The sequence below is a fragment of the Microplitis mediator genome, chromosome 1 (assembly GCF_029852145.1).
Source record: "Microplitis mediator isolate UGA2020A chromosome 1, iyMicMedi2.1, whole genome shotgun sequence".
In the NCBI taxonomy this organism is placed as follows: domain Eukaryota; kingdom Metazoa; phylum Arthropoda; class Insecta; order Hymenoptera; family Braconidae; genus Microplitis; species Microplitis mediator.
The window spans coordinates 366385-392827 of record NC_079969.1 but is presented as its reverse complement, the minus strand read 5'-3'; the positions used below and the strand labels follow the sequence as shown (position 1 = coordinate 392827).

The 26443-nt window shown below is 29.5% G+C and overlaps 2 protein-coding genes across 7 annotated transcripts in view; one reads left to right on the top strand and one right to left on the bottom strand.

The window, feature by feature from the left end:
* Positions 1-427: 427 nt before the first annotated feature.
* LOC130678167 (protein Skeletor, isoforms B/C) lies at positions 428-16094 on the bottom strand. 6 transcript variants are annotated; one of them, XM_057485208.1, is made up of 11 exons: positions 15731-16091; positions 13179-13319; positions 12688-12869; positions 9620-9782; positions 9283-9542; positions 7683-7782; positions 7422-7606; positions 5669-6323; positions 4764-5188; positions 4551-4691; positions 428-1296 (listed from the first exon to the last, which is right to left on the bottom strand). In XM_057485208.1, the coding sequence occupies exons 1-11, from the start codon at positions 15792-15794 to the stop codon at positions 1231-1233; spliced, it is 2382 nt and encodes a 793-aa protein (XP_057341191.1). In that variant the 5' UTR covers positions 15795-16091; the 3' UTR covers positions 428-1230. The 6 variants fall into 6 exon arrangements, with proteins under 6 accessions (XP_057341191.1, XP_057341190.1, XP_057341189.1 ...); XM_057485209.1 differs by lacking the exon at positions 428-1296 and adding an exon at positions 3253-3424 and having other exon boundaries at positions 15731-16090; XM_057485206.1 differs by lacking the exon at positions 428-1296 and having other exon boundaries at positions 1775-4691; positions 15731-16094.
* Positions 16095-23536: 7442 nt separating this feature from the next.
* LOC130678181 (complexin) overlaps positions 23537-26443 on the top strand; it is a 41574-nt gene continuing 38667 nt past the window's right edge. The window contains exon 1 of the mRNA XM_057485228.1: positions 23537-23733. The gene's annotated coding sequence lies outside the window, so the exon portion shown is untranslated. The remainder of the gene's footprint in view (positions 23734-26443) is intronic.

Here is a 26443-nt window from a genome sequence, read left to right as displayed (position 1 = left end):
GAAGTTAAACTTGTCCTTGAGAGACAATGAACTTCAGAAGTCACTCCCACTACCGGTCATTTTCAAACTGCGCATGCGTAAGGAAAGTGGGAGAATAGTTCGTATGTATAACACTTAGAGTGGGGGTAAAATTCAAAAATACCCGAGTTACATCTTCAGGCTGGGAAAATTTTTTAAATAAATTACGTTTAGTGACAAATTACATCCATTTAATAAATACATGACTTTAATCGCGGAATAATATTTTAAACAAAGTGATTATTCATACAGACCAAGAACAAGTTTAATTTTATGGTTAATAATTTAAATCACAGCTACACAGAAAAAAAGGATTTCTTGGCGCAAAAAATTTTTTCTTGTTCTAAGAACATTTTACTTGACCCAAGAAATTTTTTTTATTATAAAGTGAAAACAAAACTTTTCTTGGGGTAAGATAAAATTTTCTTGGAACGAGAAAAAAATTTTTTAGGCGAGAAAAAAATTCTTGAGCCAAGAAAAATTTTTGTCTTCAATTCATAATACAAAATATTTCTTGCGCCGAAAAATTCTTTTTTTCTTTGTACGTATTTTTTATCCATTTATTATTTTAACCGAAATTTTGATACTTCCAGATCCCAATAAATGACAAAGCCAAAGTTTAAAATGTTTAAAAAAATAGTATTATTGTTATTAATTGAATTTATTTTTGAAAAAACGCATTGCTCAATAATTTCACCCGATAATTTTAAAGATCATAGTGAATTTATATCAAAGTTGCCTGATACACTTTTAATTCGGAATTTAGGATTAGTCGGTACCCATAATTCAGCGTCAGGAGAAAATAAATTATTCAGCCACATTCAAAATTTGACGATAAAACAACAATTGGAATCCGGTATTCGTGTGTTAGATATGTGCGTTAATTTAAATGGAGATGAATTGGTCATGTACTATGGTCCTGTTTCTTTGAACGTGACATTTAATCATGTACTGGAACAAGTACTTGAATTTATGAAAAAAAATCCAGGTGAATTTATCATCATGTTGATGAGAATTGAGTACGACAATAGTTTCAACGTTTCAAAATCAAAACAATGTAATGTACTGAATAATTATGTCAAGGAATGGAAAAATCATGGTCTGCAGCTGGTCAAAAATTGGTCATTATTAGATGACTATATTGGAGAACATCGCGGCCATGTTTTATTGGGTCAATATGACGGAGGTTATTTTGTTGATTGTACAACTTGGCTAGCATGTGACATCCAAAACCACTGGGAAGCTGGAGGCCTTATGGAAGTGGAGAGCAGATGGGCGCTAATAAAAAAAAATTTTGATGATATGTTTAATCCTTATCATCAATATCAATCATGTTTTATTAATTATTTGACAAGTTTAGATTTATCAATATTTACTTCTAACTCAGAGTTATCTTTATTTGAAAATCCTGCGTATTCAGAATCACGATCAATGAAAATTCATGAAATAAATTCGAAAATGGCGAATTATTATCATAATCCTGTCATTTATTTAGTTATAATTATGACCGATTTGCCTAATCAGGAATTGATAGATAAAATAATTAATAGTAATTTTCATTAATTTTCTTTCCTTTGTTAAATTTATTTATAAAAATTGAAAATTAAAATTTTAAACAATTGTTTTATTTTATTTACAAAAATTTATTACATTTAATTATAAAATGATTAATTATTGCTAACACTTTTAATAACAACAACAACAATAATAATACGAAAAATATTTATGTCCACTAATAAATTTTTAATTGCAGACACTAACAATTGAGCAGTAATCAATTAATCTAATTGATGAATAAATAAATAAATAATAATAATAATAATAATAACCCTGATTAAACAACTGATTTCGACCGAATTAAAAATTTTAATTCTGTTATATTCTGTCGAATTCTGCAAAACAGAATTTGACTGAATTAAAAATTTGAATTTGAATTAAACAGAATAAAACCGATTTAAAAATTTCAAATTCGTTTTAATTCAGTTTAATTCGGATTCAGAACCAGAAATTGGAGAATTATTTTCGAATTAATCAAAATTAAACCGAATAGAATTATTTAAATTCGTTTTAATTTAGACAAATTCTGGCTTTCCTGCCGAATTAGACAGAATTCATTTTTAAGTTAGGTACCGAATTAACAGAATTTATCTGAATTAAAAAAAATTAAAAATTTAATTCTGTCGAATTCTGCAAAACAGAATTCAACTGAATTGAAAATTTAAATTTGAATTAAACAGAATAAAACCAAATTAAAAATTTCAAATTCGTTTTAATTCAGTTTAATTCGGATTCAGAACCCGAAATTGGAGAATTATTTTCAAATTAATCAGAATTAAACCGAATAGAATTATTTAAATTCGTTTTAATTTGGACAAATTCTTGTTTTCCTGCCGAATTAGACAGAATTCATTTTTAAGTTAGGTACCGAATTAACAGAATTTATCTGAATTAAATAGAATTAAAAATTTAATTCTGTCAAATTCTGCAAAACAGAATTCAACTGAATTGAAAATTTGAATTTTAATTAAACAGAATAAAACCGATTTAAAAATTTCAAATTCGTTTTAATTCGGATTCAGAACCAGAAATTGGAGAATTATTTTCGAATTAATCTGAATTTAACCGAATAGAATTATTTAAATTCGTTTTAATTCGGACAAATTCTGGTTTTCCTGCCGAATTAGACAGAATTCATTTTTAAGTTAGGTACCGAATTAACAGAATTTAACTGAATTAAATAGAATTAAAAATTTAATTCTGTTTAATTCGATCGAATTCAGTTGTTTAATCAGGGAAATGTAAAAAAAACCATGTGAAAAAAAACTATATTTTCAAATGGCGAAATAAACAATAATTGTTAAAATAACATACTGTAAATTAGTAACGACCATTTCACCAGTACTTGATATTGTTTTATCATTATCATTACTATTAATATAATAATTACTGTGATTATTGTTATCAACTGATCTCTGTATACGTAAATGATTTAAATTATTATTGCCATAGCCTTTAAATTTATTACGCTGCTGAGAAGGGGAAATCCCATTAACTGTATTATCAACAAATGGCGGCATTTTTTTTAAATTCAAATTTTTATTTTGTTTATTATTATTATTATTATTATTATTATTTTCTTTGATAATTGGCTTGAAGCCGCCTTCAATAATAATTGAGTCTGGATTAAAACCTTTTCTATTAATTAAATCATCATTAATATTATCTTGACGTCTCTTGTCTTGATACTTTTCATAGTAATATTTTTTATTGATATTATTATTATTATTGTTATTGTTATTATTATAATAATCATAATTATTATTATTAATGTGTTGTTTGTACAGTTGATTTTGATTTCTGGGTAATGTTAATTTTAAATTTTGGTTATAGATCCCACCACGTGTATCTGTAATTAATTGATACGGATTATGTTGAGGTTGACTTTTTATTAATTTACTAGACATTTTAATTAATTGCTGTTGCTGTTGATGCTGTAATTCATCATCTTGATAATTATTGTATTGTTGTAACGGTAATGATGATGATGATGATGATGATGATGATGATGATGATGGTATTAATGGTGATTGCCAGCGCAATGGAATATCATGACGATATGGACGCGGTGATTGATGATAATGTTGATATTGATTTAAATTATGGTATGCTTGATGATGGGGTTGAGGGTATTGTTGGTTATGTTGATGTTGATAAGATTGTTGGGGTTGATAATAGGCTAGTTGTTTTGTATAGTGTTGCTGATAGTTATTTTGATAGGGCGTAAATCCTGGATATGTTTTAAATTGTGAGGATTTTAGAGGCATTTCTATTGGATTATTTTGATTTATGTTGTTATTGGTGATCATGTCATGATTAATTGAATTGAGGTTAGAAGTTATAGGATAACGTTGATTTCCTGTTTCATGTTGATAAAGTTGATGAAGTTTATTTTCATGTTGATGAAGTTTACTTTCATGATTATGAAGTTTACTTTCGTGTTGATTTAGTTGATTTTCGTGTTGATGGAGAAGAGTTTTATGTTGACTTTCATGTTGATTAAGTTGACTTTCATGATTATGAAGTTTACTTTCGTGTTGATTTTCGTGTTGATAGAGAAGAGTTTTATGTTGACTTTCATGTTGATGAAGTTGACTTTCATGATTATGAAGTTTACTTTCGTGTTGATTTAGTTGATTTTCGTGTTGATGGAGAAGAGTTTTATGTTGACTTTCATGTTGATGAAGTTGACTTTCATGTTGATGAGATTGATGAAATTGATTTTCATGTTGATGGGGTGGAGTTTGATATTTATGAAGTTGACTTTCATATTTATAAGGTTGAGTTTCATGTTGATAAGATTGATTTTCATGTTGATGAGGTTGAGTTTCATGAGATTGAGATTTATGTTGATGAGGTTGATGTTGATGATATTGATATTGATAAGTTTGAGGTTGAGATTGAGGTTGATAGGATTGGGATGAAACTTTATGAGGTTTTAATTTAGGAGATTGATAAGTAGTAGTTGATATTACCTTGGCAGGTGTTGGAATACTTGAGTCAACTTGGGAATCAGGTAATACATAAGAATGATGAGTGTCAGATGCTGATCCTTCAGGTTCTTGACAACTGTCCAAGACATTTATCTTCCAGCCAAGATAGCGATGGGTAAAACACTAAAAGAAATAATTAATTAAAAAATTTAAACATTATCCACGTGGTAAAAAAATAAAATCCACTTTACTCACTTGATAATAAACGGTATCGGGAGTATTTTTATCGGGTGTCCATGTGACAATACCCGGAACACCGGGTTCACAAACGAGTTCCAAAGATCGTTGGAATGCACCAAATGACGCATAACTATCGGCATCAGGTGCATTTTGGTCATGGTTCCAACGGCAAAAACGACCGACACCAGTCGGTATTAAATTATTTGAATCTTGGCTGCGTTTCACACCAGCAAATATTTTAACTTGAGCACGTTCTTCAGGGGTTTTATGCATGTAACCACCAACTGGATCATCAGTTATATAAAATGGATGATATTTTGCCGGTATACTTGGATCGTCACCGGCTTCAACGATAAATGAATATTGACGGCCACGTACAACGTTAATTTCAGGTATCAATAAACCATTTATGTACCAGGATATTCCCCAACCAACGTGACCTTTTAAATAACAAATATTTAATTAATGCTGGACATTAACATTTTTTTTATAACATAATAATTTATTCAACTCAACTTAAGTTTATCGACCCACTGTACATAAAATTTTTAATTCAAACCCCTCTTCCCCCCAACCTTATTTGTAAAATTTCAGTCTTCTGATAGTCAAGTTGACGTCAATATATTGTCAAGTTTAACGCAATAACTTGGGAATCCCATAAGTTTTTATCAGATTTTCTGGTCAGAAAGATGGTGTCAGTTGCGATCAAGTTGACGACAACTTTAGCCTCTGTAACTGTTGACTACCAAATGTTGTTAATTTTCACCTGTCGCTAACTTATAAGAAAATTAAAGGCAACTTATGGGACTCCCAAGTTATTGCGTTCAACTTTGCGTCAAGTTGCAGCAGTAAGTCGTCGCTTTTTGTCAGATTTGCTGTCAGGGATGAATTCTTGGTATAAAAAAACATAAAATAATTACCCGTTATCGCAGGATATCCATGTTTACCACCAGTGGGACCAAGTTGTGCGTAAAATGTCCCATCATCTGGTTCATAACATTGAATTGGTGGTATTTCCCATGCATTAGCTGTTGATGCGGGTGCTGGTGTTGCAGTATAAGGTCTAGAACGTGATGTTGGTCGACGAGTTGTAGGCTTAACTGAAATTTCTTCATTGATATTTTGATTATTATTATTATTATTATTGGTATTGTTAGTGAAACTGTAGTTATTGTTCGTATTTTTATTATTGTTGTTCTTTTGACTGTCATTATTATTATTATTATTATTATTATTATTATTATTATTATTATTATTGATATTGTTTTTAGGAGTAGTTGGACTGTTGTTTAAAGTTTCTTCTTCATATTGATCGTCATCAGTCTGAGGCATTGGGCAATTCCAAGCGGCGGGTCGTCCAAATTCAATTAATTTGTCGCTCTTGAGATAGTGAGTGTGGAAGCTGACCTCATTTCTTTCATTTAATGGACCAATACCCCAAATAATTGCTTGCGAACGGTTTGTTTTTATCTCGAGATCCAATTCATCGGAGGCTTTTAATGGTCTTTGGTATGTTATAATGCTGTAGCCATTTACCATTGCAGCATTTAGCAAACGTATTGAATTCGTTGAGTCCTTTAAACGGTAAATTAATTGAGTCACGTTTTTTCTTTTATTTTTTTAACGACGGATTATGGGGATTTTTCTACGATTTAAATAAATTATTTTTAAATCTATGGGATGTTGATACCCTTGATTCAGAGCATAAAATAACTTGTGGAATTCAGTAGGTAAAGTTTTTTTTTTTTTTTTTTTTTCAAAAGTCAATTTGGAGTTTTTTTTACTTTTTAAAATGTTCATTTACTGTGAAGTTCGTGGTGTGGGTACTCTTCCCAGAGGAAATTTGATTATGAAAATTTATCTAATATTTAATTGATTTTGACTTTTATACCGAATTTTGAAAAAGTTTATTTAAATATAGTGATGTGGGTACTCTTTCGAGAGGAAATTCAATTTTAGATCTCGTCCGAGTATTAAATTGGAAAAAATCAATTTTGAATTTTTATATATAATCATTTAAAAATTTACTCTAAATATATTGATGTGGGTACTCTTTCCAGAGGACATTTAATTTTAATCATCAGATAAGTGTTAAAAAAAAAATTTTCAAAAAAATTGTTTTAAATGTTTTTTTGTAACTGAAAATTTTTTATCTGCTCTAAATATATTGATGTGGGTACTCTTTCCAGAGGAAATTTAATTTTAAACATCAAATAAGTATTAAAAAATGAAATTTCAAAAAAATTGTTTCAAATGTTTTTTTGTAACTGAAAATTTTTTATCTGCTCTAAATATATGGATGTGGGTACTCATTCCAGAGGAAATTTAATTTTAAACATCAAATAAGTATTAGAAAATAAAATTTCAAAGAAATTGTTTTAAATGTTTTTTTGTAACTGAAAATTTTTTATCTGCTCTAAATATATGGATGTGGGTACTCTTTCCAGAGGAAATTTAATTTTAAACAAGAAGTAAGTGTAAAAAAAAAATTTTCAAAAAAATTGTTTTAGCGTTTTTTTGTAACTGAAAATTTTTTATCTGCTCTAAATATATGGATATGAGTACTTGTTCAGTGGCAATCACTCAACGTACTCTTTACATCAAATATATATAAAAAAAAAAAAATTCAATAATCGATACAAGTATTTTAGTATAAAAAAAAAAAGTAAATACCTGTATACGAGTATCTGGACAACTACCACGTTTACCCGAACACTGTGATTTACCATCGAGTATATAATCAATCGCGTATCCTTGCAATGTCTCTTTGTCAACCCAAGCTACTACAACATCACCGCCCACCATCAAACTACGCTCCGGATTAGCTGACAACCCAAACGCCATGTAATTATTATCATCTAGAGAAATAAATTTATCAATAACACGATAAAATATTTTTATATTAAATATTATTGAGGTAAAAATAATAATTACCTAAACGTGAAACAAGTTGTATAACAATACTCTCACCAGCAACAGCCCATCTTACCTCAAATGTTAAATTATCATCGAGTACCTCACAATTTAATTTCGACTGAAAAAATAAATTATTCAAAAAATAAAATTATATATATATTCGTTTTCTTTTTATATTTTTATTTGCATTAATTACACGCAGTAACATCAAATAAAATTTTTATTTTGTAACAGAGAGATAAAATTTTTTTATTTATAAAAAAATATATAAATTAGTAATTAAAAATTTAGTTAATTAGTTCACCCTTGACGGTCACATGGGCGCCAGAATACACTGGGTTATTTTAAACTCAAAATATCTCAATAGCTATTGAGTTTTTTTGAAAAGTGTAAGATACCTTTTTTGTAGAAAATTTAAAGAGCTACAAAAAAGGTTTCCTATACTTTTTTGAAAAATTAAATATTTACGAAGATATTTACAAAAAACCAATCGCACTTTTTCAATTTTTGGTAACTTATAATTTTGTCAAAAATTTTTAACTTTTATAAAAAAATATGAAAATAATAAATTATAGATTTTTGATCCTCGCCGGAAGTGTGACCCTTTGAGGGTAAATTAATTATGAAGAATAAGAAGTATATGAGTCATGTCGCTGGTCACCATGAATTTTTCTTAAACGTGCATAAGATCCTCTTTGATTATTATTATTATTGTTATTATTATTATTATTATTATTATTATTATTATTATTATTATTATTATTATGTATGTGTTGAAATCCCGACGAGGGTATAGCAGATTGAGTGTTTGATAAGTCATAATTTTTTCCCGGGGTTCGATCAATCGATTGGCGGTTGTGTTGGTTGTTAATTATTTGGACGTGAGGATGACGATTATTCGATAGTAGAATAGTAGGAGGACGATAGGTCGTTGGACGTTGAAACTCATTTATCAGCAAAGAAGTAGTGTGTGAGGAAGTAGTAGAATCAGAATCAGAATAAATGGAAGCAGAAGAAGCAGAAGAGGCAGAAGAAGAAGAAGATTGCGTCAAATACTGCTCTATTGGTTGATTATACGGTCCAATCTGACCCTGCACCTGTTCTAAATTCTGTAACAGGACAGAGACAGTTTACCGATAGTGCGTTTTTTTCATCGCAATTGCATTTTAAATTTAATTATCCTCAAAGTCATTTTGTAATTTCCTTTTAACGCCTTCTTTTTATCACAATAATCATTTTTTTTTTTTGCACACCTCAAGCGCGACGCGCTGTGTCCGTCCTATCAAAAAATCCATGCGCGGCAGTGAAATTTAAAAAGAAAAAGAGATTTAAAAAAAGGCGGGATATTTTGGAAAATTTAAATTCAAGGGAAAGAAAAAATTTTAAAAATTAATAATTATAATTATGAGCGATTGAGGTGCACTTTTGATTTTCAAAAATTTTTTTTGTTCGATTTATTGACTCAGGCCGACTTGCCCCCACTTTTTCTACAAACAATAAATTTGAAATAATAAAAATGTTTTATATTTTGTAGTCGATAATAATAAAGGAACTCGTGGACGTTTAATATCATGAAGTATTCAAATATATATAGTTATATATTAATATATATATGTACCTGAGGTGAAATGCCAAGCATTTTGAGTGACGGAGGTACATTGAGGTTGGATGGAATTTGTATATGACCGAAGTCTACGGTGAAGGCCTCACACCAAATACCAAAATGGCCCAATTGATGAATAGTAATATCACCGGGTAGAGTTAGTACTATTGTTTTACGATCATAAGCACGTAATGGTCTTTCTATCCCATTTTCATCGGGTAATCTAATGCCGTTGGATGATGGATGTGCTCTGGAACCAACCCAGAATTTCGCATCTAACCGATTTTTTTTATTTTTTTTTATTTAGTATCTGAAACATCATTTATATCTTGGAAATATTATTTTCACTTACCTGGTGCTTCTCCGTCGTACGAGAATGAGGGTACTAATAGTGTCTGGGCGTCGACGACGACCACGGGCTCAGAGTGGACTCCATGGACGCCATTTAATCCTGCGAGCTTCTGTGGTTTTGGAGCATCAAAACCTCGGGGTATTTTTACATCCCCGAAATTAACCTTTAATTATTTAATTAACAATAAATTGGGGTAGGATAAAATTTTTTTCGAAATATATCGATGTGGGTACTCTATCGACCGGAAATTGGGTAATTTACACAGTACACGGAAAGAAAATTATAGGAAGTTTTCCTATGCATTATGGGAATGGTTCCCATAATGGTATGGGAATAGTACCTATACTACTATAGGGATGGTTCCCATATATTATGGGAATCACCCCCATAATAGTATGAGAATAGTTCCCATACCATTATGGGAATGGTTCCCATATTGGTATAGGAACTATTCCTATAATATTATGGGAACTATTCCCATAATGTTATGGGAACCATCCCTATAATATCATAAAATTTTTTTTTTGCACAATAGTGTAGAAATTTCCCAAAATTTAAATTTTCTTGAATGTTTTGTGCTGACAAAAAATTCTTATTAAAAATTTTAATGTTTTTTTGCCAAATACGATTTTTTTTTTCAATGTTTGAATTTTTGTTTTTATGTTTAATAATATTTCTGTGTATTGTAGAAGTGATTACCACACTTCTTTAAATTAATTTTTTCATGATAATATGGGAACCATTCCCATAATATTATAGGAATGGTTCCTATAATAGTATGGGAACTATTCCCATAATATTATGGGAATGATTCCCATAATGGTATACGAACCATTCCAATTGCATTATGGGAATCATTCCCATAATATTATGGGAATAGTTCCCATACTATTATAGGAACCATTCCCATAATATTATGGGAATGGTTCCTATAATTTATGGGAATGGTTCCTATAATTATAGGAATGGTTCCTATAATTTATAGGAATACTTTCTATAATATTATGGGAATCATTCCTATAATTTATTGGAATGGTTCCTATAATTTATAGGAACCATTTCCATAATATTATAGGAATGGTTCCTATAATAGTATGGGAACTATCCCCATAATATTATGGGAATGATTCCCATAATGGTATACGAACCATTCCAATTGCATTATGGGAATCATTCCCATAATATTATGGGAATAGTTCCCATACTATTATAGGAACCATTCCCATAATATTATGGGAATGGTTCCTATAATTTATGGGAATGGTTCCTATAATTATAGGAATGGTTCCTATAATTTATAGGAATACTTTCTATAATATTATGGGAATCATTCCTATAATTTATTGGAATGGTTCCTATAATTTATAGGAACCATTTCCATAATATTATAGGAATGGTTCCTATAATAGTATGGGAACTATCCCCATAATATTATGGGAATGATTCCCATAATGGTATACGAACCATTCCAATTGCATTATGGGAATCATTCCCATAATATTATGGGAATAGTTCCCATACTATTATAGGAACCATTCCCATAATATTATGGGAATGGTTCCTATAATTTATGGGAATGGTTCCTATAATTATAGGAATGGTTCCTATAATTTATAGGAATACTTTCTATAATATTATGGGAATCATTCCTATAATTTATTGGAATGGTTCCTATAATTTATAGGAACCATTTCCATAATATTATAGGAATGGTTCCTATAATAGTATGGGAACTATCCCCATAATATTATGGGAATGATTCCCATAATGGTATACGAACCATTCCAATTGCATTATGGGAATCATTCCCATAATATTATGGGAATAGTTCCCATACTATTATAGGAACCATTCCCATAATATTATGGGAATGGTTCCTATAATTTATGGGAATGGTTCCTATAATTATAGGAATGGTTCCTATAATTTATAGGAATACTTTCTATAATATTATGGGAATCATTCCTATAATTTATTGGAATGGTTCCTATAATTTATAGGAACCATTTCCATAATATTATAGGAATGGTTCCTATAATAGTATGGGAACTATCCCCATAATATTATGGGAATGATTCCCATAATGGTATACGAACCATTCCAATTGCATTATGGGAATCATTCCCATAATATTATGGGGATAGTTCCCATACTATTATAGGAACCATTCCCATAATATTATGGGAATGGTTCCTATAATATTATGGGAATGGTTCCTATAATTTATGGGAATGGTTCCTATAATTTATGGGAATGGTTCCTATAAATTATAGGAACCATTCCAATAAATTATAGGAATGATTCCCATAATATTATAGAAAGTATTCCTATAAATTATAGGAACCATTCCTATAGTGTTATGGGTATCATTACCATAATTATAGGAACTATTCCTATAATTATGGGAATCATTCCTATAATTATAGGAACCGCTCCTATAATTTATGGTCGTAATTCCTATGATGGTATAGAAAAAAATTTCACAAAATTATGGGAACCGCTGCCATAATTTTCTTTCCGTGTACAGGAATTCATTTAATTTTTAAAAAATTTTTCGTTAAAAAAAATTTGAATTTAAAAAAAATATTTCTTTACTTGTAGCAAAATATTATAAAATTTGAATGTAACGATGCCGGTACTCTTTCTACCGGAAATTACATAATATAGTCAATGGCAATTATTATTAAAAGAAATTTATCATCGAAAATGTAAATTTTTTAAGTGAATACTTAGGACATAAAGTTATTAAATCCGTCCTTGGATTTAAAAGCAACAAATTGGTTATGTATTGTAATTATTTAATTTCTTAAAGTATTAAATTATATCTTTAGTAAATAGAGACTTTTATTTTCTTGCTGAAAGGCATTTAAGTGAATGAAAGTTGGTGTAATATATAACAAATGGCATTGAGACCGAGACTAACTGGCATTTTATGCTCGACGCTCTACTTTGTCATTGAATAACGGAGCAAGAAATATGCGTGAAAGTCCCATCATCGCCATATATATGTATATCTGTGCAATGAAGATGCTTCAGATATACAAAAGTTTATATAAATATATACTTACTGAGTAGGCGTCACAATAAACTGAGAACCATCTTATGTCTTTCAGAGTCTTTCCTTCCGGTAGCGTCAGAGTTATTTTTTTTTTCCGGTACTGTTTCAATGGCCCTGTGTTACCTTTTTCATCTCGGATTCTAAATCCATTTATTATCGGCGCTCGCGAATTTCCGGCGTAAAAATACGCAGCTTTAAATAAAAACATTTTCTTTTCATCCAAAAGGATATAATTTTTTTTTTTAATCTAAATATATCGATGTGGGTACTCAATCGAGAGGAAATTTGACAGAGGACTCAAAAATATGATTTTTGAAAATTTTTTTGAAAATTTTAATATATTGATGTGGGTACTCATTTCAAAGGAAATTTATCATAGAACTCAAAAAATAAATTCATTTTATGAAATAAAATTAATTGATTCAAATATTTTTCTCTGCCCATAATTTTGAAAGTATTGAAAAATAACAAATTCATTTTTTTTTTAAATAAAATACTTACCAGGACCTTCACCATCATAAGTAAAATCTTTGATAAACAGTGTCCTGGCATCGACCGCATAAACTTCACCGCTCAGTCCATGATGTAACTCGGATAATTTACCAATTAATTTGCCATAATAATCTTCCGCATGGCAATAATCTATTTAAGGAAAAAAAATAAAAAATGTAATAAATATTCCTCTGATCGTTAAATGTCAGTCTAATAAGAATAACAGAGTTAAATAAAATAGATTAAATGTTAACATATGTGATCTTTTTAAAATAACGTTAGACTTATGGGCTTGTTATAAAATAAATAGACTAGTGAATAGAATTGAATTTAAATAACATAACGTAACATCGTACTTTACACACAGTCTTCTTGCGCTTTGAATTTTTTATGCATCAATTTTATCTATATATATTATTCTATAGGATGTATACTGTTTAGTTGTATTTGTAGTAGTTTAGTCTGTAGTCTAGTAGTCTAAGCTCTATCTCTGTCGTACCGTTAACCGTCGAATCGATTTTAACGACATCCATGGATCTGCGCATTCTCTCTTTAACAAGACCAACCAAGTCTCGTTTAGTTTGCCTTACAATTGATATTTATTATGCTACAGTATACATCCTATATACATATATGTATTGAGCTTAAACCATTTATTCTTGTATACTGAGAATCATTTATACTAAATATTTGTTAGCCGTTATTGAGATGATTCTAACGATTTCGGAAAACTAGGAGTCGATTTTTCTGCCGGTAACTCCTTAAATATAGGAAATACGTACAAATCTACAAGGACCTTTTTTGTAGAGAATTTAATTTCCTATAAATTTGATGTCATGTAAATTTTTCGTGTTGTTGATATTTAGAGAGTTATTGATGTTTTAATGTTTGTTGGTCGCTACTGAGCTAATGGTAACGCTTTCGGAAAATTAGGAGCCGATTTTTCTGCCGGTAACTCCTTAAATATGAGAAATACGTACAAATTTACAAGGACCTTTTTTGTAGAGAATTTAATTTCCTATAAATTTGATATCTTATAAATTTTTTGTGTAATTGATATTTAAGGAGTTTTTGATGTCTTAATGTTTGTTGGTCGCTACTGAGATAATGGTAACGATTTGGGAAATTAGGAGTCGATTTTTTTGCCGGTAACTCGTTAAATATTCAAAATACGTACAAATGCACAAAGACCTTTTTTGTAGAGAATTTAATTTCCTACAAATTTAATATTTTATTAAATTTTCATATTATTAATATTTAATGAGTTATTGCTATTTTAACATTTGTATATTTTTTTAATTAACTTTTTTGTTTAGAAGATTTAAATTTACGATTCTCGGGATTTATAACTCACGTTTATTCTCATTTTAACTCACGTTTGGTACGCGAGGTAACTTGCTGAAACGTTTTGCTGACTCTTCATTTATATATACATATATATAAGTAAACGACTTTCATCGTTTTTAAAAGTCTCCCTAGTTCATGTGAATTTTTCTCCTCTTTTTTTTTAGTATTATTGCTGAATATGTAAGCACGCCTTTTTATACTATTTCACACGTTCTTATTTTTTTTTTTGTACGAAAATAAAAATAAGGTCGGAAAATAATAATAATAATAATTATAATTTATTTAATATTTTTTTATTTCTCAAATATCTTTATATATTTTTACGTAACTTTTATTTCCTATTGTAAAAAAATTTATTTTATAATTATAATTATTTAAAAAAAAAATTACTTAAGATGCTGTCAGTAATAATAGAAACGAAAGTAATCAAAAGATAATAATAGATAAATAATTATTATAAATATAAGAGTCAAGGTATCGAATACAGGTAGATGTACTTTATAGAAATATATATATATATATATATTTATATTGTGATCGTCTGACATTTACAAGAGGAGAAAGCAAGACAAATGTCTGGATTGGTAAATAAACGTATGTCGTAACGAAAATATATATATGTATATATATATTTATATATTTCTTTATATTATAAATGTATATACATTACTTTCATCTATTCTATATCTTCAATATTCAATCATATTTATATCCCCTCTATTTACTCTCCAAAGATCATTTTTATTTATATATGTCTATATATTTATATATATTTAATATTAATGATCTTGTATAATTATAATTTTATATAAATTAATTTTTGTTCAGTATAATAATTTATGATAATTTTTTTTTTTCAAATATTTCGTGTTTAAAAAATTTGAATTTAAATTAGATCGGATGTTAATTAGCGAGAAATTAATTTCATGTTAAATAATTTGTAATTTATTGAATAAACAGAGCAAAGAAAATTTCTAACACCTCATTCATTAATATGATTATTCATATTTTTTAAAAATGATCTAAAAAAAAAACAAAGTAATGAAAATTTAATTTGATTATTTTTTGAAATAGAATTAAAAAAAAAACTAAAAGCACGTGACTGAAAGTTTGAAAATAAATTCGAATAAAAAAATTGTGATGATTTAAATTAAAAAAAAAATTTTCGTAAAAATTCTTATTAGGAATAAAAATAAAAATAAAAAAAAACTTACGTGTAATTAAAAAAACTAAAAATAATAAATATTTGTACGTTGATAAATAGTAACGTGTCTTCATGATGTCTTGATGTAAACTGCGTTGTCGAAAGTGTTCACCAGATCTCTCAGCAAATGGATTTTTTTTTATCTCTTTCTTTTATTTTCTTTTTTTTTTTAATCGTACGTTTTGCCAGTACTTGGTCCTCGATCCCACTCTCTTAACTCTTTAATAACATACACCAACGAACATCACCCAACACATCACATCATCAACTTCATCATCGTCATTACAAAGTAAGAGTAAAATAATAAATAAAATTAAAAAGAGTAGACCCGCGACGTGGAGCCGACAGGAGTCAGGCAACCAGTTACAACGACTAGTTACATTATAAGATACCCAACTTTGCTGACAATACATTACCTCTCTCTTTTTACATATTTAAGTTCAACTACATGCACATTAGAGTGTCTCAAAAAATCGACTTTTTTTTTTTTTCTTGAAGAACATTGAAAAATCGACAGAGTATCTCTAGACAAAGACCCTGTTAAAATATGAGACCTTAATATTAATATTTAAAGGTGGCGATTCACGATTTTCTATTTTCCGCTTAAATAACATGGGAAAAAAAAAATTTTAATTTTGGAATTTTATACCTCGGCGATGGTTTATTGAACAGATAAGTTCAGGATATATTTTTGTAGGGAATTGAACGCTCTACAAAAAAAGTCTCTTATCATTTTTTGATAAATCCATCTGTTCAAAAGTTATTGGAGCTCGAAGTCAAGTTAGAGTAAATTTCGAAATCTTTTTACTTTTCCGGCGAAACTATCGGACTTATCATAAAATGTTATGAGATCTTTTTTGTAGACAATTTTATTTTCTACAAATTATTATTGATAAATTTTTTTCGAATCCTGCATTTTTTTCTAGTTATTTCCATTTTAATGCCAAGCTTCTAAAAAAGTAGTGTTCTAATCGATTTTAAGCGTTTGGCATTAAAATGAAAATAACTAGAAAAAAATGCAGAATTTGAAAAAAATTTATCAATAATAATTTGTAGAAAATAAAATTGTCTACAAAAAAGATCTCATGACATTTTATGATAAGTCCGATAATTTCGCCGGAAAAGTAAAAAGATTTCGAAATTTACTCTAACTTCACTTCGAGCTCCAATAACTTTTGAACAGATGGATTTATCAAAAAATGATAAGAGACTTTTTTTGTAGAGCGTTCAATTCCCTACAAAAATATATCCTGAACTTATCTGTTCAATAAGCCATCGCCGAGGTATAAAATTCCAAAATTAAAATTTTTTTTTACCATGTTATTTAAATGGAAAATATAAAATCGTGAATCGCCACCTTTAAATATTAATATTAAGGTCTCATATTTTAACAGGGTCTTTGTCTAGAGATACTCTGTCGATTTTTCAATTTTCTTCAAGAAAAAAAAAAAAAGTCGATTTTTTGAGACACTAATGCACATACATTCAACATGTACATTTATACCAAAACCCGATACGAAATTCACATAATTTTGAATAAAAAAAAAATCTATTTTTGAATTATTAGTTTTTTTTTAAGTGGGCGAGTTGGTCGGCTCGACCGCCAAATAAAAATTTTGAAATTTATTTGAAAAAAATTCTATTGGAAATTTAAAAAATTGCGATTTGCAGAATGAAATTAATTTTTCCCAAAAGGTGAAATTTAATGATACTGAAGTTAGCAGACGTCTAGTTATTTTTGAATTTTTTTTCAGACGATAAACGATAAAAAAAAATATTTTAAAAAATTGCACCTGTAGTTCTTAAAATTTTCTACATGTGCATAATTTCATTTTATTTTTTTGCAATTTATTTTTTGAAAAACAAAAATTCAAAAATTTTCAAATATCTGCTAACTTCAGGATCATGAAATTTACGGTACAAAAATTTGTACTTGACAATAAAAAGTAACAACAAACACTAAGTAACATTTTTTTTTTTAATGAAAATTAAAAAATGGCCAACTTACGTTATTACTTTCGAAAAATTATAACTCAACCTCTAAAAAAAATTTCATTTTAAAAAATAGCGGCCCAGTTTACCCCGAAGTTTCATTTCGCCTCATATATATTCTCTTCTATATATATATATAAACATTTCTATATGCAAGTATTTATAAATTTTTATATAAAAAAAATTTATTATAAATCTTTATTATATATATGGTAATTATAAAAATATATCATCACGAAATGAGGTATATATATATATAGATATGTTGCATATCAGTGTTGTTGCTACTCTCTACTCTCCACATCTTTTTACATAAAGAAATTTTCTCTTGCCGCACTCTTTCACTCCCGCGGGTAACGGCCTTTTTTAACACGCGATATAATACTTTTGTAATAAGAGAAAATAACTTATTATTTTATTTAAATTTAATATTAATTTTTATATTTTTTTGTCAATTATTAATAACTGCTTTGAAATTATTCAATTTAGCTGTTTTTAGGTTGTGGGATATGTTGATTATTATGACGGAATAATAATTAACTTTTTTTTTGTAATTGTGATGTAAAGATGTAAGAGAAAATTGTGATGAGATTGTTGCTCAATGCTGCAAATTATTAAATGAGATTTTAGTAATTGAGATTATGGTTGATGTTATGAAATTAATTTAGATTTTTTACATTGTCCGTGGGTATGATTCTTGTGCCAGAGGCTTATGATGAGATCTGGGTTAGTTGAGTGGCATTAAAAAAATGTTTGGAAATATTGTTTGTAAACACAGTCAGGTATTGAGGCTAAAAAATATTTTTGATTGAGTGCAGCCGGGATTTAAAACGGCTATGAAAGCATTTCAATATCGGATTTATTGTGGTCAATAGAATTAAAAAATAACCAGTGTCCTGTTGTGCCTGTTGCCAAGAGATGACAAAAAAAAAATTACTCTCAGGACTTTCTGACGATTTCTACTAGAGGACATCGTCATCAACAAAAAACGTTCATATTATGCGCAGGTATTCCCAACAGCAGCAAAGTTACAGGACTACGTCCAAAAAACCCACGGACAGTAACATCCTCAATAATGCTGATATGGGTCTAGATTCAAAAAATAAATTTTTCTCAGGACTTTAAGGCATTTTTTCGACTAGGCAACATCGTAATGAACAGAAAATGTTTATATTATGCAGACTTATTCCCAACAGCAGCAAAGTTACGGGCCACTCTTCATGGAAAATCATCTACAGCCATCTGCACCCACTCTCATATAGGTCTGAACTCGGAAAATAAATTTTTCTCAAGACTTTTTTGGGCTTCTCCTACTAGAGGCCATCATAATGAATGAAAAACGTTTATATTGTGATGGGTTATTCCCAACAGGAGCAAAGTTACGGGCCACTCTTCGTCGAAAAGCATGGAAAGTGTCATCCTAATTTATCCTAATATGGGTCTAGATTCAAAAAATAAATTTTTCTCAGGACTTTTAGGCGCTTTTTCTACTAGGGGGCATCGTAATGAACAAAAAACGTTTATATTGTGCCGAGTTATTCCAAACATGGAAAAAGTTACGGGCTACTCTTCATAGAAAAGCATCTTCATTTATCCTGATTTATCTTCATTTATCCTAATATGGACCTGGACTCGAAAAGTAAATTTTTCTCGCGACTTTTTTGAGTTTCTCCTACTAGAGGACACCATAACGAACAAAAAACGTTTATATTGTGATGGGTTATTCCCAACAGGAGCAAAGTTACGGGCCACTCTCCATAAAAAGCTATAGAGAGTGTCATCTGACCGTATCTGCCCGATGTCAATTACTGAAAAACAAATGTTCTCCTAGGACTTTTTAAGGTGTCTCCTACTCGAAGACATCATAATGAACAAAAAACGTTTATATTGTGATGGGTTATTCCCAACAGGAGCAAAGTTACGGGCCACTCTTCGTCGAAAGGCATGGAAAGTGTCATCCTAATTTATCCTAATGTATCCTGATATGGATCTAAATTCAAAAAATAAATTTTTCTCAGGACTTTAAGGCGTTTTTTCTACTAGGCAACATCGTAATGAACAGAAAATGTTTATACTATGCGGACTTATTCCCAACAGGATTACAGGAAGTTACAGGACTACGTCCAAAAAAACCCATGGACAATGACATCCTCACTTATCGTGATATGGGTCTAGATTCAAAAAATAAATTTTTCTCAGGGCTTTGAGGCGCTTTTTCTACTAGGGGGCATCGTAATGAACAAAAAACGTTTATATTATGTGGAGTTATTTCTAACAGGTTAAATTTTACGGGTTACCAAAAATTCTTTCTCCATAATTTTTCTTTAGCTAAGCAAATATTTAGTTGAACTCAATTTTTTTCTCTTCTCTGCTAATTTTTTTATCTGTTCATTTCATCAAACTAAACGAGTTTTATTTTCCTTCGAAAAACCATCTCATCAATAACATATCATGGGAATTAATTCCCGCAGAACTCGACTAATCTCCCCAATAAAAAATATTAAAAAAAAAAATAATATTTTATTCCTCTCGACATCCTCAAACTCTTAGCTTCACTTTTTCATCCATCCTTCCATACTTCCTCCATCCACCCAATCATCTAACCATCCACGACCAATCGACCAATAAACACTTCCTCCTATTACCTATAAAAATAATAACAATTCTATTTTATTGTATTTTTTTAATATTTTTTTTTTACTTAAATCTAAAACCACTCAAGTCTGTACTATGTATGCTTATCACGCTTATTACGGTCACAGTATAATAATACTTAGCTGTTGATGGAGTAGTGCTCTAGGTTGCTTACACGAATCTTTACTTTACTTCCTTCCTCACCGTGTCCTCGATCCTCAACCACACGTCCCTCACTTCAGTCTCGCTCGTCCCTAACACTTATTCTTATTCTCATACAATATATAAAAATAATCAAAATAATACCATCTGATGATAATAATAATAATAATATCAACAATAATTCAGCAGCAGCAGCAGCAGCAGTATCCCCAAAGTCTATCATACATCACTCAAATATATACAATTCACTCTAATAAATTATTCATTAAAATCTTTCATTAATAAATGCCAGTAATTTATTTCACTTTTTTTTTTCGAGGGAAAGTCGAGCAAAATGAGAAACTAGTTTTGGGCTAGAAAAAATTTTCTAAAAGTATATAGACCCGTAATTTTTTTTATTTTTCGAATCGCAATATTTCAAAAAAAATTTCTACATGTCCACTAGGGTGGCGCAAAAAAACCGACTATTTTTTTTTTTCGATCTCGCATGAAAATTTGTTGGTTTACGATGTTTTGAGAAGCCTCTCCAAAAATCAGCTCGATAAAAAATTTTCAAGGGGTCGCTCACGAATTTTGAAAATATCAAAAATAATCGAAATTCGGATTTTTATTTCTAAATTTTTTTCTTTCTCGTGGCAGCAATAGTTCATATTTGTGAAATCATGACTACGCTGAGAATTTCAGCCCAAAATTTGAATATTTGAACCTCGCTCAAGAATTTTGAATGTTTCCGAGTGCTGTCTTCTGGACGTTTTTGAGCGACCCTTAAATATTAATAATAAAGCTTCTCGATTTTTTCACCATCAATTTGCATGACAATGAATGAAAATATAACCCGAGAAATAGAAATAATAAGTTAATTACATACTTTTTTATTTTTTAATTCAATTTGTAGGTTTTTACGCTTTTTCAAAACTTGCCAAATTTTATTGTTTAAGACTGACCTGTATATTTTTGGTTATGCAAAAGTTATATTTAAGTGAAATGACAATAGTCGAGTTATAAAAAAATATAAAAACTAATTCAAGCTATTAGTTACATATCATCAGTTAATATTCAAAATTCTTGAGCGCCGTTCAAATATTTAAATTTTGGGCTGAAATTTCCAGCATAGTCATGATTTTACAAATATAAACTATTGCTGCCACGAGAAAGAAAACAATTTATAAATAAAAATCCGAATTTCCATCATTTTTGATATTTTCAAAATTCGTGAGCGACCTCTTGAAAATTTTTTATCGAGCTGATTTTTGGAGAGGCTTCTCAAAACATCGTAAACCAACAAATTTCCATGCGAGATCGCAAAAAAAAATAGTCGGTTTTTTTGCGCCACCCTAATGTCCACATACTTTTTTTCACATCAATTTTTACATTTGAACTAAAAAAAGGCATGAAATTTATCTTGAAATTTTTTTTGTTAAAACGCCTCAAGATTTTTTACCAATTGATCTAAAAAAACTTTTCAAATTAAGTGATACTTTTGTAATTAACACACAAGTCGTGTAAATTGGCTGAGGTGGTAGAAAGGTTTAATATTTACTCACGCACACTTAAACATTATCCTCAAAATAATCAGGAACGCTTGCTATCCCATACCTCAGAGCCTCGACATCTGTTCCGATAATCGATAATCAATGAATTTTTTATTTTTTCAAATCTAAGTAATCTAGAGATAACACTTTTATTTTAGGAAATTCTTGTTCAATTAATTAACTAGTACATGAAAACTATAATTATTTTGAAAATGTCCCGTCATTCTTTATCTCAAAAAAAAATAAAAAAAAAACCGATGAATCATGACGATAAAGTTTTTGCTTCTGTACCCTTCGTAACTTTGATCCCCTAGAACATGGGTTCGATTCCCGGCTTGGGGTTTGTAAAGGTTTCTTCGGTTATAATTTAGTACACTTTCGCGGGAAATTTGAACATGTGTCAAAACTTATATTTAATAAAAAATCGTATAAAAAAAATTTTTTACCACAAGAAAGTGGAAATTCGCACTCTTTACAATTATATCTGACTCGAATAATTATCCATTTGATACACATATATTTATATAAATATGTGATGGTAAAATATCAATTAATATCTCAATGTAAATATCGATAACTCAATTAATCATTAAATAATATCTAATAAAACAATACTTTTTAAGAAAAGTAATTAATAGCAAAAAAATAAAGTTTAATTACTACGGGGATTTAATAGGGCAATAAATATAAAACTCTTAGAAAAAATAATGATATTCAACAAATCAAAAAGAAAACTAATAAAAATAAATAATCGAAAAACTCTCAAAAAAATAAAATCTCTCAGGAATAGAAAAAAAGTCAAATTTCGTACAAAAACAATTATCATCAAGGGTTTAAGTCAGAATCCAAGTACTACTTGATCATGAGAGAATAAAAAAGCATGAACAAGTTCCGCGGAACTGCAACTAGAGTCAGTAGAGTTTAAAAATAAAGAGAAGGATATTGGAAAGTAAGACATCGACTTGATAAAAAGAGCAATGCACAAGGGGTTGCCCCGCCCTCAGCGAACAGAAACCGAAGCTAAAGTCGAGTCGTCAAGCTCGAATTCTATCTCACCCTCACATACCCATACTCAGTATACTCACCCTCTTTCGTCGCTTGGTCTTCTTCCGGCTACCCCACGGCTCCCTTAGCGCACACTGACGCACACTGGCGCACACACACATCCCTAAAACAACCCCCTAGCATTGCCTAAAATCATATAACCTACCAAACAATCATACAAACAAATGTTAAATCTTCTATACACACATGTATAGATAAATATATGTGTAGTCACAACTACCCTAAAAATTAGTGGCACATTGGTTAATGCCAAAAGCAACCCTACTACTCGGTCACAACTACTACTACACCCCCTACACCCCAACACGAGTGAGTACTTGTTCGTCTTCTTTTATAACATGGCGGCGATCGATTCGAGACTGGCGTTACTCGTCGTAGATTATGCCCGCAATGGCGCCACTGTCGTCCGTTTTTACACTTTGTCTCTTCAGTTTCAACTCGGATTCAGTCTACGACTAGACCGTTATTTGCTACGAGACTTTCATTCCCTTTTTTTCGCCTTTATTTTTACAAGGCGCTATAATTATTATTTATTTAAGTTTTTTTTAATTACATTATTGTTAATAAATTATTATTATAAATTTTTTTTTACCCGTGTCTGTTACGCCATTTCTTGCTAACAATAACGGTAAGTACCTTTATATATATGTCCAAAAAAAAATATATATATATATATGTATTTTTATATATGTATGTACATGATTTGACCTGATAATTTTTTTTGAACGATCAATATTTATTTATCATTTAATTTAAAAAAAACTAAAAAATTAATAATCGATTGTAAAGAAAATGTTGATGGATTTTTAATTGAATTGGTGACTACAGTTAATGAAGTTATGTCTCAGGTCTCTATTAGATAAGAGTATAGATCGAAGCTATTAAAATTATAATTTATTTATTAAAACTTTTTTTTTATTTCAATTAATTTTTTTTTAATTTTTAATGAAGAAAATAAGAAGAGAGATGACTTTTAAGCGATTGACAAAATAAAAAGTACAAGAAATATATTCAAAGTTTTTTGTTTTAAAGGGCATGGGAAAAAACGAGTGAGAAATGGAATAAAAAAAGTTTTATAATAAAAGTTTTTTTTTTATGTTCGGTGACTTTTGGATGGGCTATCGTCAAACAATCTTTAAAGTACCGTAAAACAGAGGATGAAAAAAATCTTACTAAAAAAATGTAAGCTTAATATGCAAAAATCTCGTTATGAATTATGAATACATTTAATCTTGAGGATAAAAAATAAGAAAAAAAAATGGCGTAATTTTTTTTTTTACGAGACATATGGGTTTATGTGGGTGGTGAGGGTGAGGGATAGGGGTAAGTAGTAGGAGCGAGCGTAAAGTGGGAGGTCTAAGGGAGAATAAGTATACATATATATATATATATATATATATATATATGTATATGTATATGTATGTGTATGTGATAAAAAGCAGTAGAGGCATTCATGCATGTTCATACAAAGCCTTAGTGCATACAAGCGTATCTAGTTCTTCACACGAGCGTACAAACTTGAGTTCTCGCAATATTACACACTAGGCTAACGGTATATTACCACTTGGTCATATTTATTGCAAACAAACTACGGCAAGTAGGGTTAGGGTATGAGATACAACCATCAGATCTTACACTTAATATTTTATTAAGTCAAAGACTTTATTGTTTTAACTGAGAAACAATCAGGCTTAAGAAAATATTGTCTCAAAAATTCATATAGGAATCCATGTAGGAAAGTATTCTCTCTTAAAGTGAACCAGTGAAATTTCACTGATTCAATCAGTGAAATTCACTGACTTAACCAGTGACTAAAAGTTCACTGGTTGAATCAGTGAACGCCACGCTCACTGGTTTCAACCAGTGAACTAAAAATATGTAAGCGCGCGGGTACAGCAGCATTCTGTACATGAGTATATTTAAGTGTTTTATTGTGTCAATAAGTGAATAATATTTATTGATTATCTTCATGTGATATTTCAACTAACTTTTATATAACAATAATAATTATGACACAATTTTTACAGAGTTTAAAAATAAATAACTTTGGAGTAATTTCAATAGCTTGGAGCTAACCTCAAAAATGAATGACAATTTTAAATTAAACAATATAAAAAGCCCATTGAACATAGAAACAAATTAAATTTTTATAAATCCTAATCAATATTATGTATTTTATTACTAAGTAACTTTTAATTAAATATAATTGTTATTAAGATTTTTTTAGTTCACTTTGTTTTTAAATAAACGTTTATAATAAAATAAAATTAATCTAAACTATTTTGTTTATATTTATGTAGTACACCGGCGTATCACTGGTTCAACCAGTGAGCCAAGCGATCATCTTAGTCCACTGGTTGAATCAGTGGATTTCACTGGTTGAATCAGTGATCGCTCAATTCACTGGTTGAACCAGTGGATTTCACTGGAGAATCAGTGATCGCGTAATTCACTGGTTCAACCAGTGGATTTCACTGGTGAATCAGTGGATTTCACTGGTTGAATCAGTGATCGCTCAATTCACTGGTTGAACCAGTGGATTTCACTAGTTGAATCAGTGATCGCTCAATTCACTGATTGAACCAGTGGATTTCACTGGTTGAATCAGTGATCGCTCAATTCACTGGTTGAACCAGTGGATTTCACTAGTTGAATCAGTGATCGCTTAATTCACTGGTTCAACTAGTGGATTTCACTGGTGAATCAGTGGATTTCACTGGTTGAATCAGTGATCGCTCAATTCACTGGTTGAACCAGTGGATTTCACTGGAGAATCAGTGAAATTTCACTGGTTCATTTTAAGAGAGTGGGTATTATCTGGATTTCTATGTGGAAATTTTCTATACATGGTGAACCATGTCCGTCGACATAAATATATTGTTTTGCAAACAAACAATACATTGAAATTGATTTATTTTTTCGATGAATACAAAGTTGGATTTAATAAAAAAGATACCGCAGTTACTAACGAAGCTGGAATATATTAACGAAATGTTTTTATTTAAATAGTTTGTTCTGCAGGCAAACAAAGTCGTTGATTAAATTTTTCGAAGAATACAAAGCTCGATTTAATTAAAGAGATGCTAGCTGCTGCTAACAAAGCTTCGGACATGAATTTAAATTACCAATATTTATTTATCGTTTTTTTAACATAAGTTTAAATTGAAGACCCTAATTCTTCAACAATAGGAAAAAGTTCCATTTTCTTCTACTTTTAGACTCTAATAGTGAATTAGTATCCTCATTTATTTACAATAGAGCGTTGCTAGTCTTTGGACAATAAAATTTTGAAACATTTTAACCGTATGGTCAATTGTTGGTAAGAATTGTTTATGCTA

Coding starts and splice junctions, on each gene's coding strand:
- LOC130678167 (XM_057485206.1), bottom strand. CDS start 15,794: ATGAAGACACGTTACTATTTATCAACGTACAAATATTTATTATTTTTA. Junction 9,543..9,619: donor GTACGACGGAGAAGCACCAG/GTAAGTGAAAAT, acceptor AAAATCGGTTAG/ATGCGAAATTCTGGGTTGGT. Junction 6,324..7,421: donor GTCCAGATACTCGTATACAG/GTATTTACTTTT, acceptor TACCGTTTAAAG/GACTCAACGAATTCAATACG.